This window comes from Pseudorca crassidens, chromosome 9 (assembly GCF_039906515.1).
Source record: "Pseudorca crassidens isolate mPseCra1 chromosome 9, mPseCra1.hap1, whole genome shotgun sequence".
In the NCBI taxonomy this organism is placed as follows: domain Eukaryota; kingdom Metazoa; phylum Chordata; class Mammalia; order Artiodactyla; family Delphinidae; genus Pseudorca; species Pseudorca crassidens.
Genome location: NC_090304.1, coordinates 64,160,111 through 64,177,991, shown reverse-complemented (window position 1 = coordinate 64,177,991; position 17,881 = coordinate 64,160,111). Strand labels below are relative to the sequence as shown.

The 17,881-nt window shown below is 45.8% G+C and overlaps 1 protein-coding gene and 1 pseudogene across 3 annotated transcripts in view; one reads left to right on the top strand and one right to left on the bottom strand.

Annotated features, from left to right (window-relative positions):
- Positions 1-10,089, top strand: part of ME3 (malic enzyme 3) — a 197,770-nt gene extending 187,681 nt beyond the window's left edge. For all 3 annotated transcript variants that reach the window (XM_067750640.1, XM_067750641.1, XM_067750642.1), the window contains 7 exons: positions 612-709; positions 1,203-1,316; positions 2,970-3,075; positions 3,660-3,802; positions 4,360-4,533; positions 8,372-8,470; positions 9,852-10,089. In XM_067750640.1, coding sequence (XP_067606741.1) covers positions 612-709; positions 1,203-1,316; positions 2,970-3,075; positions 3,660-3,802; positions 4,360-4,533; positions 8,372-8,470; positions 9,852-10,013 — 896 coding nt within the window. In that variant the 3' untranslated portion in view covers positions 10,014-10,089. The remainder of the gene's footprint in view (positions 1-611; positions 710-1,202; positions 1,317-2,969; positions 3,076-3,659; positions 3,803-4,359; positions 4,534-8,371; positions 8,471-9,851) is intronic.
- A 7,122-nt stretch (positions 10,090-17,211) lies between these two features.
- On the bottom strand, positions 17,212-17,881 carry LOC137230706 (protein tyrosine phosphatase type IVA 1 pseudogene; annotated as a pseudogene).

Genomic DNA, 17,881 nt, shown 5'->3' with positions numbered 1-17,881 from the left:
TGGTCAGCTGGTCATAGGAATTCCTAGTGAGGCCTTAGGTGTGGATTGAGGGAGAGGAAGAGTAGTTGTCAAACTAGTCTGAGCCACCTGCTCGTGCAGCTTACCTGTACCTTCAGATGTATTCAAGCCATTCGATGCTGGTTATGCTACTGGGCATAACCTTATGACTTGCTGGATAAGACAAGCAGCTCAGGTCACATGGTCATGTAATGTTTCATGGATAGTTTGTGGCCTCATTTTTAATATGCTTTTAATATGCTTAAACAAATCATTCTCTGAGGCTCACCCTTCTTTTTGGCTTCCCTTGTATTTGTCCTTGTTGTTTCATTTATGAATGATGGTGGTAGCAGCACCCGACCCTCTGATCCTCTCTCCCAGGGTAACAATCCAGGAGCTATTTCTCAAACTAACAGTTATCTGCAAAAGAGTGAATGGAGAGTATCACGCAAAAGAGAGTTGCTCGACAACCTGCGTGCCTACAGGGCTGACCTCTGTATGGGCGAGGGAAAGTCGCTTGTTCCATTACAGGTTCTAGGTGTGGGGAACTCTGCCAAGGGTCTAGGGGGTGGGACCCGGTGGCCAGAGGGTGATCTCCGTCCACTCTGTTGCAGGCACAGCCTCCGTCGCCGTGGCAGGGATCCTGGCTGCTCTGCGAATCACCAAGAACAAGCTCTCCAATCACGTGTTTGTTTTCCAAGGTGCTGGTGAAGTAAGTGCCCTCGGGGGCTCTCTGCTGTTGTTCCAGTAGGAGAGTAAGAATGGGTGGAGGGGCTTCCCTGGTGGCGCAGTGATTGAGAGTCCGCCTGCCGATGCAGGGGACACGGGTTCGTGTCCCGGTCTGGGAAGATCCCACATGCCACGGAGTGGCTGAGCCCGTGAGCCATGGCCACTGAGCCTGCGCGTCCGGAGCCTGTGCTCCGCAGTGGGAGAGGCCACAACAGTGAGAGGCCCGCGTACCGCAAAAAAAAAAGAATGGGTGGAGGAGCCGCAAGGAGGAGCGGTGTTCTGGGCTTCTGAGGAGAGGAAACAGCACAGATGCGTTGTGATCATTGCAGCTGCCTGGGCCCCAACATTTGGGTGTCTCAAGGCAGGGGCTTAACTGGGCCTCCTGGGAGTAATGGGGGAAGAAACGAGGATCTTCGTGAAGCATCTGATAAAATCCTGAGCAGCTTTTGCCTTTTGTCTAAACACCCACCTCGCAGGCAGCCATGGGCATTGCCCACCTCCTTGTCATGGCCCTAGAGAAAGAAGGCGTACCCAAGGCAGAGGCCACAAGGAAGATCTGGATGGTGGACTCCAAGGGGCTCATTGTCAAGGTACTGTCGGTCTGGAGACCTGGAGGTTACCTGATATCTACAGCCATTGGAACTGGACTGGAAGAGATCTCAAGGGGTAAACTGCTCAGACAGAAGAGAGAGCAGGAGGAGGGCAGTGTCCTAATCCCCAAAGCAAAAGATTCATCCCAAAGTAGCCTTAATTGCTCTTGTCCAGAAGCTTTGAATGTGCTTGCAAATGTGTGTATGTGTGCTCTTTCCAGTGTCATCGCCCCCCACGTCCTGCCTTGTACTCACCTCTAGCCACGTTGAATCATAATTCTCCAAAAGTAACATGCTCTCTCTCTTCTACATCTTTGCATATTTTGTTTCTCTGCCTGGAATGCCCTTCTCTTTTTTCACACGCCCACTCACAGCCCTCAACCCCATCTGTTTCCTCCCTGTCTTCTGTTACCTCCTTCAAGCAGCTTCCCTGAGCATCTGGGTCTCAATTAGTTCCCTGTGTTTATGGTCATGTAGCCTTCCGCCCTTCATATATTACACTTATCCCGTGATAGGGCTGTTGCCCCTTTACTTGCCTCCCTCCCCGTGAGGCTGTATAGTCTTGATGTCAAGGTCCTGCGTGTGATAAGTACATAATTGATGTTTGAGGTATGAATGAAGGAATGAATGAGAGAGACAGTCCAGCTTCTGACTGCAGTGTGGTGAGGGGCACAGTTGGATGACCTCCTCCCTCAGGACTTCACTCAGAGCTCCATGTTTTAATCCTGAGATTTCACTAACATAGACTGTGATAGTGAGAGCCTAAAAAAAAGACAAGAGATAGGAACACGAGGCTCTCAACCAAGAATAGTGGAGAGCCCCCTCTGAAGCAACAGACCTTCCTATTGTTCCCTATAAGGGCAGATTCCCACCGGAAAGAACTGGGACCTGGAGATTCCTCCTTCTGCCCCAGATCATTCCAGAGCACGGTCTAGGCACAGGTGGAGGCTGCCACACTTGCCTCTTTCCCACGTTTCAACATCACCTTTGCTCACCCTATTGAGCTCACCCCTCCTCAAAGATCTCTCAAAGCTGGTGTTTTCACTCTGGTTCTCGTGAGGCCAGCTGACCCAAAGGAGTCATCAGAAACGTTGACCAGCCTGTCACCCACTGACTCCTATTTGAAGAAATGGAAGGAATCTGGACCCCATTGGGAGCAGCCAGCCACTACAAGCCTGTCCTGGATCTCAGCTTATTATTTATCGGGAGGTTAATGGCTCTTGTCAAATACATTCAAATTAGCGCCCTGACCCTGGGTGACTCAGGCCCCCATCCCTCAACTGGGCCTCTGTGCTATATGTCTTGGGGCCAAGAGTCTTGGTCCAAACTCAGGCATTTCCTCGGAGCCTTTCTGTCCTGGCCCAGGAAGCCATGACCCCAGCAGCTCAAGGAAAGGCCTTACGGGTTCTCCATATGTGGTTTGGATTAAAGAAATACACACACACACACACACACACACACACACACACACACATTTAAAATTCTTAGATTGCATCGTAGATTTTGATCAAAAGGACAGGGCCCAAGGTTCTGACAGCTCAGACCACAGCACAGGGCTCTGCAGGGAATGCTCTTAGAGTACACAGATGCATCCAGGCACTGCCCAGCGGTTCTCACCACCACAGCTGTATCATGTTCTTCCTTTCCCTGCAGGGGAGGAGCCACCTGAACCATGAGAAGGAGATGTTTGCCCAGGACCACCCTGAAGTGAACTCCCTGGAGGAGGTGGTGAGGCTGGTGAAGCCCACGGCCATCATAGGTAGGAGGAGGGGCGACCCACTGCCCAGCACAGCTAATCTTCTTGACTTGCAGGTGAAGACTGAGGCTCAGCGAGGAGGCATAAGCAACCCTTGGAAACACAGCTCTTTCCCCTCATTTCCAATTCAATGCTACAAACTTTTATTGGGTTATTACTGTATAAGAACCGTAGAACTAAGGCGCCAAGCTGGGCTGCGTGATGCAGAATTATACAGTAGAGTGGAAAAGCACAGGCTGGTCTCTCTAACCAGGATGACATGAGCACTCCTCCCCCAAGGGGGGGACCCTGGCATCACTCCCTGTCCTGCGGGAGCAGTCCACTCTAAAGGACAGTGGCCAGGCATGCTTCACAGGTGCAGCTTAACTGAGCTGGGGCCTGCAGTGGACCAGTGGAATTAACAGGGGGTCTCAGCCAGCTCAAGCAGGGAGACCCTTTTCTCCTGTCCTCCCTCATCCCTATGGCAGATGCCATCCTCAAGACTCCTGAGTCTTCCGTGTTGTACCTAGTTCCACCACCACCACCAGGAGAGGAATGGGGTGTAGATAAAGAGTCGGCACCCCACTACCTCCCCCTTTTCCCCATAGGTGTTGCCGCCATTGCAGGAGCCTTCACGGAGCAGATCCTGAGGGACATGGCCTCCTTCCACGAGCGCCCCATCATCTTTGCCCTGAGCAACCCCACCAGCAAGGCCGAGTGCACGGCTGAGAAGTGCTACCGGGTCACCGAGGTCAGCGGGGAGTCCTTCCTTCCCCGGGCTGAGAGGACATAGTAACAGTAACCATGAGCAACCCTATGAGGGTGAAAAAAATCCCCACATTGCTGATAAGCAAACTGAGTTTCAGAAAGATGAAGTAACTTGCCCAAGGTCACAGAGCTAAAAAGGAGTGGAGCTGGCCCTCAAACCCACGTCCGGCTCTAAAGCCCAGGCTCTTACCAGTAGGCTTTACTGCTCAGGGTTCCCCTAACATAGAGCTCTGACCAGAGCTCGAGGCGCTTGTGGACTCTAGGCCATTTGCACACCTGGCTTGCCCTCCGGGGAGGTGACAGGTTAAAAGCTACACCTTCCCCGTTCTGTGGTTTTGTGGCTGTCAGGTAACTCAGTGGGAGCTGAGCTTTCTGGTCAGATGAACAGCTGTGCTTTCAGCACCTGCAACGTCCTCAGCACAATGCTGAGCATTTAGCAGAAGATGAGGAAGGGGTCAACTTTCGGGAGACACGACTAGGCCACCATGACCCCTGAAACCTAGCTCCAAGCTCTGTCTCTGGTTTTCTTCCTGCCCCCAGGGCCGAGGGATCTTTGCCAGTGGAAGTCCCTTCAAAGACGTGACTCTGGAAGATGGCAGGACCTTCATTCCCGGGCAGGGAAACAACGCCTACGTGTTCCCTGGAGTGGCTCTGGGAGTCATCGCAGGCGGGGTCCGACATATCCCGGACGGGCTCTTCCTCCTGACAGCAGAGGTATTGCTGTCCCCGCTGCCCCGAATACACACCCCAGAGGGCCTGTGAGCTCCACTAGCTCCTACACTGGGTCCCCAAAGATTCCTTCTCTTGTTTCTTCTACCTACCCGCTCCAATCCTTCAGTGGTTCCCCAAAGTGCTTGAATGTCAAGCTTCTCTCAAGAGCGCCTGGAGGCTTGAACTCTGAAAACACACACAGGCTTTTTAAGGCAGGGGCGGCGGGGGAAGGAATAGTCAGTGGGAGGGGTGCTGGCAGGAGGCGCTGGCCGTGAGGGCACGTACCTTGTACTGCACCCTGCCTCCCAGCAGAACCCATATGCATGCCAAGAACGGAGATGCCATCAAAACCACCTGAAACCGTGGGCTCACCGACCGTGACAAGCAGTAGATTTTTCCAGCCATGGGTCTTGGCCACGTTACTGGGTAACTGGTAGCAAAATGAGCCCCACTAGGGCTTCCCTGGTGGCGCAGTGGTTGAGAGTCTGCCTGCCGATGCAGGGGGCGCGGGTTCGAGCCCTGGTCCGGGAAGATCCCACATGCCACGGAGCGGCTGGGCCCGTGAGCCATGGCCTCTGTGCCTGCGCGTCTGGAGCCTGTGCTCCGCAATGGGAGAGGCCACGGCAGTGAGAGGCCCGCGTACCGCAAAAAAAAAAAAAAGCCCCACTAGGGCAGATTTCTGTAAGGAAGAGGATGGGTTGCATGTCAGGTTTGCCTGCTCTGAGTACCCATGTCTTGAGCACAGATGGGGGATGTGGGTGTGCACCTGCTCCAGGCATCGTATCAGAAAAGCTCCCACAAGCGTTCTTTACTGGGCATGGTGAATTGAAAACAAGGAAAGGATTTGTTAAGGATGACAGCCCACATTCATAATAATAGTTGTTAATAATAACAGTTACAGTGGCTGCCATTTAACAAACGCTTACCAAGTGCCAAGCACTTCACATTTATCTTCACTCTGCGGAACCAAGGCGTAGAAATGTTTTTGTTGAGAAGTTAAGCTAATCAGAACTATAAACAAATATTAAACATATTTATCCCCAGTGGGCTCCAAAGGCTCTGCTGTGATTTCTAGCATGTGTCTGCATTTCCCCCTCACCACGGCACTGGTGAGAGCCCCAAACCAGCAAGCCACAAGAAGGGCTTCCAGGCAGCCCTACCCAGCCCTGCTTCTGTGAGTCCCACAAGGAACTGTCTCATGCACCAAGTTCCTTCTTCCTGTGTCTGCTGAACTTTTGTCAGCCTCCCCCAAACCTTGTGCACACCAGCTCTGGTTTCATGCTGCAGTTCTCTGTCCCTCTTACTTGAGTATTTTGCATTTGAATGGAGGTGGTGGTGTCCTGTGACCATGGGCGGAGCTGTCTGAAACCCCCATTGGATGGGAAGAGTCACTTCCTGCTTGGAGTTGACCCGAAAGCAAATTCCCCTGTTGTGCAGAAACAAGGTTGCTAAAGCCTTCCTATGCAACCCCCAGAAACATCTGCACAACCCACAGCCTCTGCTATGGGACCTTTCAGCTCCATCTTTTCATGAACCGTGTCCATGAAGTAAACAGGAACCTCCCCTCAATCTACTTCTCAGTCACTTGCTCTGAGCAGCATAAGGCCCCTCCCCTCCAGGAGCTGACAGTCTGGTCTTCAAAGGCCTGGCAGGTTATATTTCTCAACAGGGGGTTTGGTTTGGTTTGGTTTGGCTGGTTTTTGTTTTTTTATTTATTTTTGGCTGTGTCGGGTCTTAGCTGCAGCGAGCGGGCTCTGCATTGTGGTGCACGGGCTTCTCTCTAGTTGTGGCGTGCAGGTTTTCTCTCTGTAGTTGTGGCACGCAGGCTCTAGTCGAGGCACGCAAGCTCAGTAGTTGTGGCACGTGGGCTTAGTTGCCCCAGGGCATGTGGGATCTTAGTTCCCTGACCAGGAATTGAACCTGTGTCCCCTGCATTGGAAGGCAGATTCTTTACCAGTGGACCACCGGGGAAGTCCCTGAAAAGGGTGTTTGTTTTTAAATTAAGATAATTTAAGTTGAAACTGATTTTCCTATGGAAAAAGTAATATAAGTTTTAGGAGACGTACATGCAGCATCTCATTTCACCTTGACAACCCTGTAAAATATAGTGATCATCCCTACGTTACAGACAAGGAAACTGAGGCACAGAGGGTTTGAGTTACGTGCCCAAGGTCACCTGGCTTGTGAGGGATGTGCCAGGATGGCCCCAGGCAATTTGACTCAGAGACACAGCAGAGCATTAGCAGTGCCCAGCATCTCAGAAGTGGCCACACATACCATAATATAACTCGTCACTGCAGGAGAGCCTTTCTAGCTGCAGATCTAGCCATGGAAATTCTGCTTCCCTCTAGTCAATTCACCTTCTACACCTCCACAAAGAGAGGTGTACACCTCACCTCCACAGAGAAGTGTACACTACACCTCACCTCCACAGAGAGGTGTACACTACACCTCCACAAAGAGGGTTCCCTTAAAGCCCAGAACAGGCCATCTCTCTCCTAATTTCAGACCTTTTATGGCTCGTTGGTGCTCCCAGGAAAGGCCAAACTCCTTCACATGGTTTCCATACAAGGCACTTCATCCAAGGCCCTCCTTTCCTCTCCAGCCTTTTAGCCTCCCCCTGCCGTCAACCTATCCCGCCTTCTTTTTACAGTCGTTCTCTCTCTTCCCTCTAAGAATTTGCATGTGCTATTCCTTCTCCTCTCTTCAAGTAATTCACATTTTGTCCTTCAGGTCTTAGCTTCTGTCTTTTCTTCTGGGAAGCCTTTCCTGTACATGGCAGACTGGGCCCTGCCTTCCTCTGTGCCCATATGTCCCCCCTCCTCGAAATCACTATAATCGTTACTATTGTTTGTTCATCTCCACTGACACCAGTCTCCAGGAAGGAAAAGACTGTGGCTTCTCCACCATGGCTCTTCAGCACCTAGCACAGAGCCCGGCATATCGTAGAGCTCAGTGGACGTTTGAATGAACAGAAAGGACAGACAGGAATTTAAGAACGAGGTAGCAGAGGGGGGAGCCCAGGTTCCTAATGTCTGCCAAACTCTGAGGCAAGACCAGCTCCTTTCCCTGTCTGTCCCGGGACACAGAGTTCTCAGAGAGCACTGTGGCTTTTCCCAGATTTCAATTTGACACGAGAAGATTGGGTGGGAGTGCATTCCGAGCCCCATTAAAGCGGCTGTTCTGCCAGGCTGGCTGAGCACCAGTGCCCGAGGCTGGAGGATGAGGCTGGCTGCAGAGAGCTGGCCCTTAGAGACGAGCTCTGAAGCAGGGAGGGAAGCTGTAGGAGAGGCTGTTCCTGGGCTGAATTTATTCAGGTACCGCATAAGGCCCATTCGTGGTGTCACTGGAGAAGCAGCCTTTCTTTCCTCACTGGGGCCGGGGCCGGAAAGGAGAGCCCAAGGAGGCCCGAATACAGAGACACAAGATGGCCTAGGGGGACAGCCCGGATGCTCCTAAGCATGTGGGAGAGGCTGGAACCCGGGAAGCGAGGGACTCGGGGATCCCTATACAACAGGCTAGGTCAGCCGGGGCGGGGGAGACCCCAGAGTCTGCTTTGCAAGTCACAGGTTTATTCGTCTTGGCCTTAGTGATTTTCCTTTAGAATTCAGACAGCTTCATGTTGTTTTAAGCCTCGGCCAGTCTCACGGGACAGAAAGGATGTGTCCTTGCTTAAGCCCAAGCATTAAGCGCCCCTGGGGCCACAAGGCGGCAGAGACAGGAGTAGAAACTGCACTTATGGGCCACGTATGAGGGGCGAGGTGAGTTTCTGGTGTACTGGGTTGGGCTTGCTCTGGGAAGGTGGAAACTCAGCTTGTTCCTCGCTGTTCTCTCTCCCCAGCAAATCGCCCAAGAGGTCTCTGAGCAGCATCTGTCACAGGGGAGACTGTACCCCCCACTCAGCACCATCCGAGACGTGTCTCTGAGAATCGCCATCAAAGTAAGGGACGTCTTACCCCTTACTATGGGGAGTGGGGCCCATCAGCTTCCTCTCTGTGTGACTTTAGGAGGACGAAGGGGGTGGCAGCTGCAGAGACAGGCTGAGCTCCCTGGGCTGCACTGCATGCACCCCAGAGGCTGGGTGACACACTCTTGCCTGTAGCCTGAGCCCCACCTCAACCCCACTCAGGGCAGTTCTGGGAAAGCTCCTGGATTTCCCCTCAAACACCAGGCAGAAAGGTCACCAAAGGCCCTAGTTTTGTGGACCAGAATGTGGGTGGAATTTTAAAATGAATCATAAGTGCCCATTTACACAGAAAGGTCAACTTGGAAAGAGCTCAGGCTGCGGGGTCCTAGCTCTGCCAATCAGCGGCAGAGTCACCCAAGCCCAATCACTTCACTTCCCTGAGCCTCAGCAGTTTCCTTCTTCTACAAAGAAGCCAGTAATTCCTCTCTCCCAGAGTTTTGGAGGACATTAAAAGAGAACAGTGGAAGAGCTCTACACTCAGCACCTTTCTGGCCAGAGGAGATGCTCATGCCTCCCCTTTCTCTCAGAATGGCTGGGCCACGGGTGATCAAGTTCAGGGGATATTCTATGTAAAAATGTCACCCACTAGGCGATGCACAGATGATGGGTTTTCAAAGAACCAGAACGTGGGGCAGTAAAGACTGGCCTGACATTGATAATTGTTAATCTGGATGATGAATTCATGAGGGTTCATTATACTGTTATTTCTATTAATACACATTTTACATTTTCTATAAGTTTGAAGAATAATTTCAGAAAACGCATTGCACAACAGCACGCACTCCCCATGAGCTGTCCAGTGCAGGATCCAGAGTCAGCCCTCAAGACCAGTAGTGCAGCTTACAGTCCACGTCCACCCTGTCCAGTTCCTTCCTTTTGGGGATATTCAGATTCATCTTCTTCTGAAGCCGAATCTAATACCCAGAGAACAATGTCCAATTCAAGCCACGTTTAAGACAGAAAAAAATATCAGATACTGAACACTTACACCTGCTACCTAATTTTATCCTCACACCATGCCAGAGAAAGCCCTCATGACCCCCACTTTACAGATGAGGAAACTGAGGCTCAGCAAGGATGATGTCACTGCTGAGGACCCACAGGCAGTTGGAAGCAGAGGCAGACTTTGAGGCCTCTTGACCCTGGCCCAGGGTCTATTCCATGGTGTCACAGCTTCCTTACTAGGCAGAAAACTCAAGATCCTTTCTCTCTAGTGGCTTCCTGGGCCTCAACTCATGAGAGGAACACATCTGCTGCTTCAGGGTATATTCCCCTTCCACAAGCTCCCAAGCAAGGGCCTTTAGACAGGTTCCTCCTTAGATCCAGTTCCTCAGTCAAACGTGTTTTTCCCTAGGTCCTCGACTTCGCCTACAAACACAACCTGGCCTCCTACTACCCAGAGCCCAAGGACAAGGAGGCTTTTGTAAGATCCCTGGTCTATACTCCAGACTATGACTCCTTTACGCTGGACAGCTACACTTGGCCCAAGGAAGCCATGAATGTTCAGAATGTCTGATGCAATCTCAGAGGCTGGTGTGGGGCTGAATGAAGCCCAGAGTAACACTGACAATATAAATGGGTTCCAAAATGGCCATCCTTGTCATTGTGTTTTTCCTTTGAACGTTCTGGTGTGAGGGGAGATGCCCAGGCATATGGTGAATGAGAGCCTTGTCCCTGAAGGCCTTGAGTTCACTTTTCTGTAACCCTCCTCAGGCTTCCTTCCCAAGAATTTCTTCATCTGTGAATTGCCAACTATTGGCTAGACTTTGTGGAAATCTAGAGTCCTGCCTGGAACTCTGCCTTTACAGGGTCCGGGGTCTAGTAGAGGAGATGAGATATGCACACAATTCATTTTGCCACAAGGGAGAAAGTAGTAAGTCCATGGAAGAACTGCAGAAAAAGGTCAAGGGTACTCAGAGAAGGGAGAGGATACTTCCTATGAGGACATAAAAGAAGGCTTCTTGGGGGGCAGTGTTTGCACTGAGTCTAAGAGTGAAGGATGGGTAGGGTTAATGGAGAAATGAGGAATGTAAGGGCAGCCACTGGCCAGAAAGCATGGCCACCCATCAAGGAGTTCAGTCCCTGTTGGAGGAATACACAACCTTTAAGACTCAGATGGGCGTGGGGGCTGAGTGGCTGGAGGCAACTCACAAGTCAGAAAGGGTCTCCGTCCTGTGGGCTGTTGAGTGTTAGGCATTCCTTTGTGGTCATTACTAAAAGGAGAACCAGAGAAGTGTGGGTGGAGAGTGTCAGCAAACCCAGAGGAAAGAGGAAGAGAGGCTGTGAGGGGCAAAACACCCTGGGGAGTTCTAGGGAAGACTTGATTTCATGTTCCTGGCTCTAGAACACTCTCTCTCTTCCACCCTTCACTCTCTGAAGTCATTTAGCAAACTGGAGCAGTTTTCTTACAGAATGATGTCAGTCTGTCCTGAGTGTTTCTTAGAACAAGTTCAGTCGTAGCCTTCACCTCCCTAGTGTCCAGCGAGCCCACACCATGGGGCTGGGGAGGGGGGAGACGAGCCTGCAGCCCTCACAACCAAAGACCCTGCTAAATTGCTAACATCTGTTGGCATGGCAGCATCCAGCCTCTAATTTCATTGTATAACACAGGAAGCAACAGTCCATGCCCAGAGACCTACCACTGCCCACCCCCCGCTGCCAGCTCCACTTCAGGTTCTGCACTGCCCACAATGAATAGGTCCTATACGACCACCTCCGTGACAGGCTAGGTGGATGACTGGGATCCTAGAAGAGTAATTAGCAGAGACATCAGTCACCCCTTGCCTAGGTCTTATTCTTCCAACCTCTGCTTCCTTGGTGCTGGTGCTCAGCCAGGCGTATCCTGAGGAAGCATCCCTGTTCTGTAAATCCGTGGACTCACGGGTAATGAGAACCTCTTCAGAAGAGGGCGTGAAGAGTGAAGCTGGAATCTGAACACCAGGGAGTCTTTTACATGATCTTGTCTATGTCCTGTCCCACAACTTCCTCTGTACCCCAACTATACCTCCTTTATACTCAATGTAACAGAAAAGAAAAATAGTAGGGAAAATTAATGAAACCAAAACAGGTTGATGAGATCAACTGAATTAACAAGCTTTAGCTATACTGACAAAGGCAAAAAGAAAGACGATAGCAATTACATTTCCTTTGTTCGAAGCGCAATGAACATCTTGCTGGCACTTACACAGGCCCTTACACGTGCTTGGTCTCTACCTGGAAAGCCCTTCCCTCTGCTTCTCTGCTCTTTACCAATTAAATTTCAGTTCACCCCAGCTTTCTGCCTGGAGACATCATTCATCATTGGAGTTCAAATGCACTTGGCTCCAGGAAGTCTTCCTGGACAGAGTTAATAATTAAATTAGAAATCAACAACAGTAAAAAAGAAAATGGGAAATTTCCAACTCTTTGGAAGTTAAACAATATATTTCTAAGTAAGTCACGGTTCAAAGAAGAAATCACAAGATAAATTATATATGTTGAGCTGAATAAAGAAAAATCAAAATTAATGAGTTGTAGCTAAAGTAGTGCTTAGAGGGAAATTTTATAGCTTTAAATGCCAATATCAGGGGAAAAAAAGAATAAAAGGTCTCAAAGCAATAATAAACTTTCTCTTTAAGAAACTAGTAAAGAAAACTAAAAATAGAATTACCATATGACCCAGCAATCCCACCACTGGGCATACACCCAAAGAAAACCATAATTCAAAAAGACACATGCACCCCAATGTTCACTGCAGCACTATTTACAATAGCCAGGTCATGGAAGCAACGTAAATGCCCATTGACTGATGAATGGATAAAGAAGATGTGGTCCATATATACAATGGAATATTAGCCATAAAAAAGGTACAAAACTGGGTCATTTGTAGAGATGTGGATGGACCTAGAGACTGTCATACAGAGTGAAGTCAGAAAGAGCAAAACAAATATTGTATATTAATGCATATATATGGAATCTAGAAAAATGGTACAGATAAACTGGTTTGCAGGGCAGAAATAGAGACACAGATATAGAGAACGAACATATGGACACCAAGGGGGGAAAGCGGGGGGTGGAGAGGGGTGGGATGAATTGGGAGCTTGGGATTGACATATATACACTAATATGTATAAAATAGATAACTAATAAGAGCCTGCTATATAAAAAAAATAATAAAATTCAAAAAAAAAGAAACTAGGAAAGGAAAAGCAAACAAAATTCAAAGTAAGCAAAGATTAGAGTAGAATTCAATAGACTTATAACAAAGAAGTTGAATTAGTAATTAAAAATCTTCCCATCAAGAAAAGCCCAGGCCCAGAATTCTTCATGGGTGAATTTTATCAAATATTTAAAGTATAAATAATACCAATCCTTCAGAAACTCTTTCAGAAAATAGAGGAGGGAACACTTCCAAAATCATTCCATGATACTGGTATTACCCTGATATCAAAACCAGATTAAAAAAACAACACAAGAAAACTATAAACCAATATCCTTCATGAATACAGATGCAAAATTCTAAACAAAATATTAGCGAGCCAAATCCATCAACATAAAAGAATTAAACACAATGAGCAAGTGGAATTTATCCCAGGAATGCAAGGTTGTTTCAACATTTAAAAATTGATAAACATAGTACATGATATTACTAGAATGAAGGACACAAACCACAGGAACATGTCAGTGGATGTGGGAAAAGCATTTTAAAATACCCAACACCCGTTTGAGATAAAACTTTCAACAAACTAAGAATAGAAGAGAATGTCCTCAACCTGATCAAGAACCAACAGCTAACATCATACTTAATGGTGAAAGAATGAATACTTTCTCCCTAAGATCTGGAAGTTGTTTTCACCATTCCTGGTCAACATGGAGGGTCTAGCCAGTTCAATAAAGAAAGAAAAATAAAGTAAAGGCATCCAGACTGGGGGGAAAAACAAGAGTAAAACTGCCTTTATTCACAGATGACATAATCCTATAAGCAGAAAATGCCAAAGAATAGAATAGCACTTGCATTGCTCTCGCTTTCACCCTCCCTCCCTATCTCTCTTTCTCTCTCTCCTAACAAATGAGTTTAGAAAGGTCATAGAAAGCAAGGTCAATATACAAAAATCAATTGTATTTCTATAGACTAGCAGCAAACAATCTAGAAATAAAATTAAGAAAACATTCCATTCACAATAGCATCAAAAAGAAAAAATACTCAAGCAATTCAAGAGGTGCAAGTCTTGTACAATGAAAACTGCAAATCATTGATGATAGAAACTAAAGATTTAAACACATGGAGAAATGTTCCATGTTCATGGAACTGAAGACTCAATATTGTCAAGGCGGCAGTTCTCTCCAAATTATCTATAAATTCAACACTATACCTATCAAAATCCCTGCAGGCTTTTTTTTTTTTTTTTTTTTTTTGTAGAAATTGACAGGATGATCCTAAAACTTATATGGAAATGCAAGGGACTTAGAATAGCCAAAATTTTTGAAAAGGAATGAAGTACATGATCCAATTTCAAAGCTTACTATAAAGCTACAATGATCAAGATAGTATGCTCATATAGATCAATGGAACAGAGTTGAGAATTCACAAATAAGTCCTTATATTCATGGTAAATTGATCTTTCAACTACCACGATAATTCAATGGAGGAAAGAATTGTCTTTTGAACAAATGATGCTGGGACAACTGGATATCCACATGCCAAAAAAAAAATATATATATATATAGACATTTACCTCACACCATATACAAAAATTAACTCAAAATGGACCACAGATCTAAATGTAAGAGCTAAAACTATACAATTTCTAGAAGAAAATATAGCAGAAAAATCTTTGTGACTGATTGAGGAGAGTTCTTAGATACAATTTAAAAGCGTGATTCATAAAAGAGAAAATTGATAAATTGTACTTCACCAAATTTTTTAACTTTTGCACTTTGAAACACACCAATAAGGAAAAAAATGACAAGTAACAGACTGGGAGAAAGTATTTGCAAATTATATATCTGATAAAGGCATTGGATCCAGAATATGTAAAGAACTTTTACAACTCAGTAGGATGACAAAAAAACCCAACTGAAAAAATGGGCAAAATATTTGAATCGACATAGTACCAACAAAGATATGTGAGAGAATGTACACTAAAAGATGTTTAACAACATTAGTTGTATTAAAATTAAAACTACACTGGGATAACACTTCCCGCTCACCAGAATCGCTGTAATAAAAAAGACAGACAGTAAGTGTTGGAGAGAATTAAAACCTCTTCTAGCAGGGCTTTGTCTCCTAAGCACTATGAGGTTAAGGGAAATTTCCCTCTGTCTTTTAAAAGTCTTCATTCTAACTCCCCAGCCTCTTATACATAGTCCCAGAACTCAGCAAGTGTCATTTAGTATAGTGGATGCTGTGGTTGTACCACCCAGATCCCTCTAAAGGTCTGAAACACTTACTCAGGGCCAGCTGCCAGAAGTATTATCAGCTGAAGGCTCACAGTTGCATCCCCCGCTGGGAGTTGCAGTTGGCTGAAGGAAGATGCTTCATCCAAGGTTATGCCCTCATCCCCAGGGACAGCCTGCATCCAATGACTGGTTGATTCGAGTCCAAAGGTCCAACCCCCTTGCCACAATTGCAGACATCTCTACATGGCCATCCCAGCTTCAGAGCTCCCTGGGAGATTGGCTAAGGTCACTGTTGAAACTGTATGTATCACCATTCAACTTCTGCAGCATCCTGGTTCTCTTGCTCCCTCTCAAGTGTTGTTGAGATGACTCCCCAGTAAGCTTCCAAAGGCAAATCTCAGATTCAGTACCTGTTTCCTGAGGAACTCAACTTGCAACATGAAACTAGCCAAGCTTCTCAATTTTCCAATCTGTTGCACCAGCCTCACATGACCATCTAAAGCCTTGCTGGGTTTCTCTTTCCCTCAGTAGAGACCCTCTGCAAGAACAAAGCCAGATCCTTCCTTAGTCTATGTCCAGAATCGGTAAATACCCCCAGGAAACAAAATGGCTACTCACCTCAGGAGAGCTCCTTCCTCTCTGGAATACCTATTCATCTAGTCTTTGCTGCTTTCACAGCTCCCATATGTCTTTAAACATGATTTTGGTAATTTATCCATATTTTTCTGAATGTTGCAGGGAGGGTATTGGGCTGTCATGACCTACTACATCCTATCTAGAAGTGGAAGTCTCTAGACACAGATTTTCAAAATTCCAAATGATACTACTAACTTTTTTTCCCTAACTTAATTGAATTGTAGTCAGAAAACTTACTTGTGTTATTCAAATATTTTAGAATTTTGATGAAATTATTTATGATCTAATATATAGTCAAATTTAATAAAATATTTCATGTACTCTTAAAAAATATGGATTCTCACTGTTGGATGCAATGCCTTCTTACGTTCATGGGATCAAACTTGTTAATTGTTCTGTTCAAATCTATAGCCTTACTGATTTTCGTCTACTTGATCTGTTTCTGGAAGAAAAATAGTAAAACTTATCACTATGGTAAACTTGTCAATTTTCCTTGTAGTTCTTTCCATATTTGCTTTATGGATTTTGAACCAATGTTATTTGATACATAAAATTTCGAATTGTTATAACTTCCTGGTGAATTGAAACTTTTGAAACTTTAAGTAATGATTTTCTTTGTCTCTAGTAATGCCTTTGCTTATACTTTTACTAATATTAACAAAGCTATACCATCTTGCTTAGTTTGTCTCTGTCTCTCTCCTATAATTCCTTATTTAGATGTTTAAGTTCTTGTACTAGTTGGAGAATGGTGAATACTGACAAATTATTTCTCCCAGAGAACTACATTTCCAGACACTATGAATATATGGTTGAACTAACACAAATACATACCACCATTTTATCAATTACATAATAAAACAAAGTATCAAATATCCAAATATTGTTACACAGTTCAAAATTATATAAAATATTAGATGTCTGATCAGTTCATTAATAGAAATCCTCTTCTGTTTCGGTTGGAAAGACAAAGAAAAAAATATCACACTTAAAACAAAAATAATAGTAACTTCCAATAGGTATGGCGAAGAATTATAAGAACTTCAGAAATTTTTGAAATGTTTTTGCTACAAAGTATCTTTACCTTTAAAGTTTACTAAATAAAAGGACCTGTTCTATACATCCTGCACAAGACAAAGAGAACATGGAATTTCTAGTATGGAATCCTAAAAATATTCCATAGCCTCTTTCCATTCTGTCTTCAGGCCCTCCCCTCTAAAACTGCATCCCAAGTGTAAACAAAGTAACCGTAAGGCTTTTTTGTCTGAAGATATTACACACATATGCTTCTCTATGGTGTATATTTTACATGAACTTTCAACCAGAGGTGTGATCTTTTTCAAACTGGAGGTTTTCATAACAGCACAAAATGAGATTTATAGAAAGACATTAAATAATCACCATAAGTCTTGGTAAGAATTCAACAAAATCATTTGTTATACAAACCTGATGCATACTGGTACACGTGTGGGGTGGTAAACATAAAGGAGCAGACAAATAACCATATAGGTCTTACTTGCAATGTTTGAGATGACTGGAGGAATAAACCACATATGGTTTACAGTGCTGTTCCTAATTCCTAGGATTTTAATTCTGTATGATACTAAAAATATACAAGTATTGTGCTGAGTATTTTGGCACCTAATCTCTCAATTTCTTATATATTGTTTCTGGCATGGGGATAGTAGTAAGCCAAACAGAGAGGCTGCAATTCTGTCAAGCTTGTGGCTTTTCAGTATTCCTATGGAAGCTTCATTAGACTTGTCATTCATTAAGCCTATTATGTTGGCTAATATGTACGATAAATTAAGTCCTGTCTCAAGTTTGACTTCCAAGGCAGGCAGCCAAGTTTTATTGAATGCAACAGTTGTTTCTATGACCACTAGAGTCTTTGAAGCGCAGCCGCATTTTAGAACGGTGTTTCTCCAAATACAAAAGTTGCTTGCTGTTAAAAGCTCCACGCCGCTTTTGTCTTATAAACTGTACTGCATCTTTATTTTTCATTCCACCTTCAATTAGTGCCAGGGCAACAAGCACTGGAGTTCTCCCAAGACCTGCAACACAGTGAACAGCAATCCAACAACCAGGTTCTTCACGAAATTTAATGTTTAAAAGACTTAACGAGTCACCAACAATCTGGTTAAAGGGTGATGAACCATCATCAAAGGGCCAATCCAGAACCTGGATACCTTCTTTCTCCACAAGAGCAGTGTCATAAGTTGCTTCACATATTCTTACTGTTGTGGTAACTCCGTATTTCTTAAGGTCCTCTATAAATTTGTTTAAGGTTGCACTGGTTGGATTGTGTGTAATAAGAAATCTCATGTTCCTGTATGTGACCTCCACAGGGGCTGGGCGGTTCAGTGGAGCCAT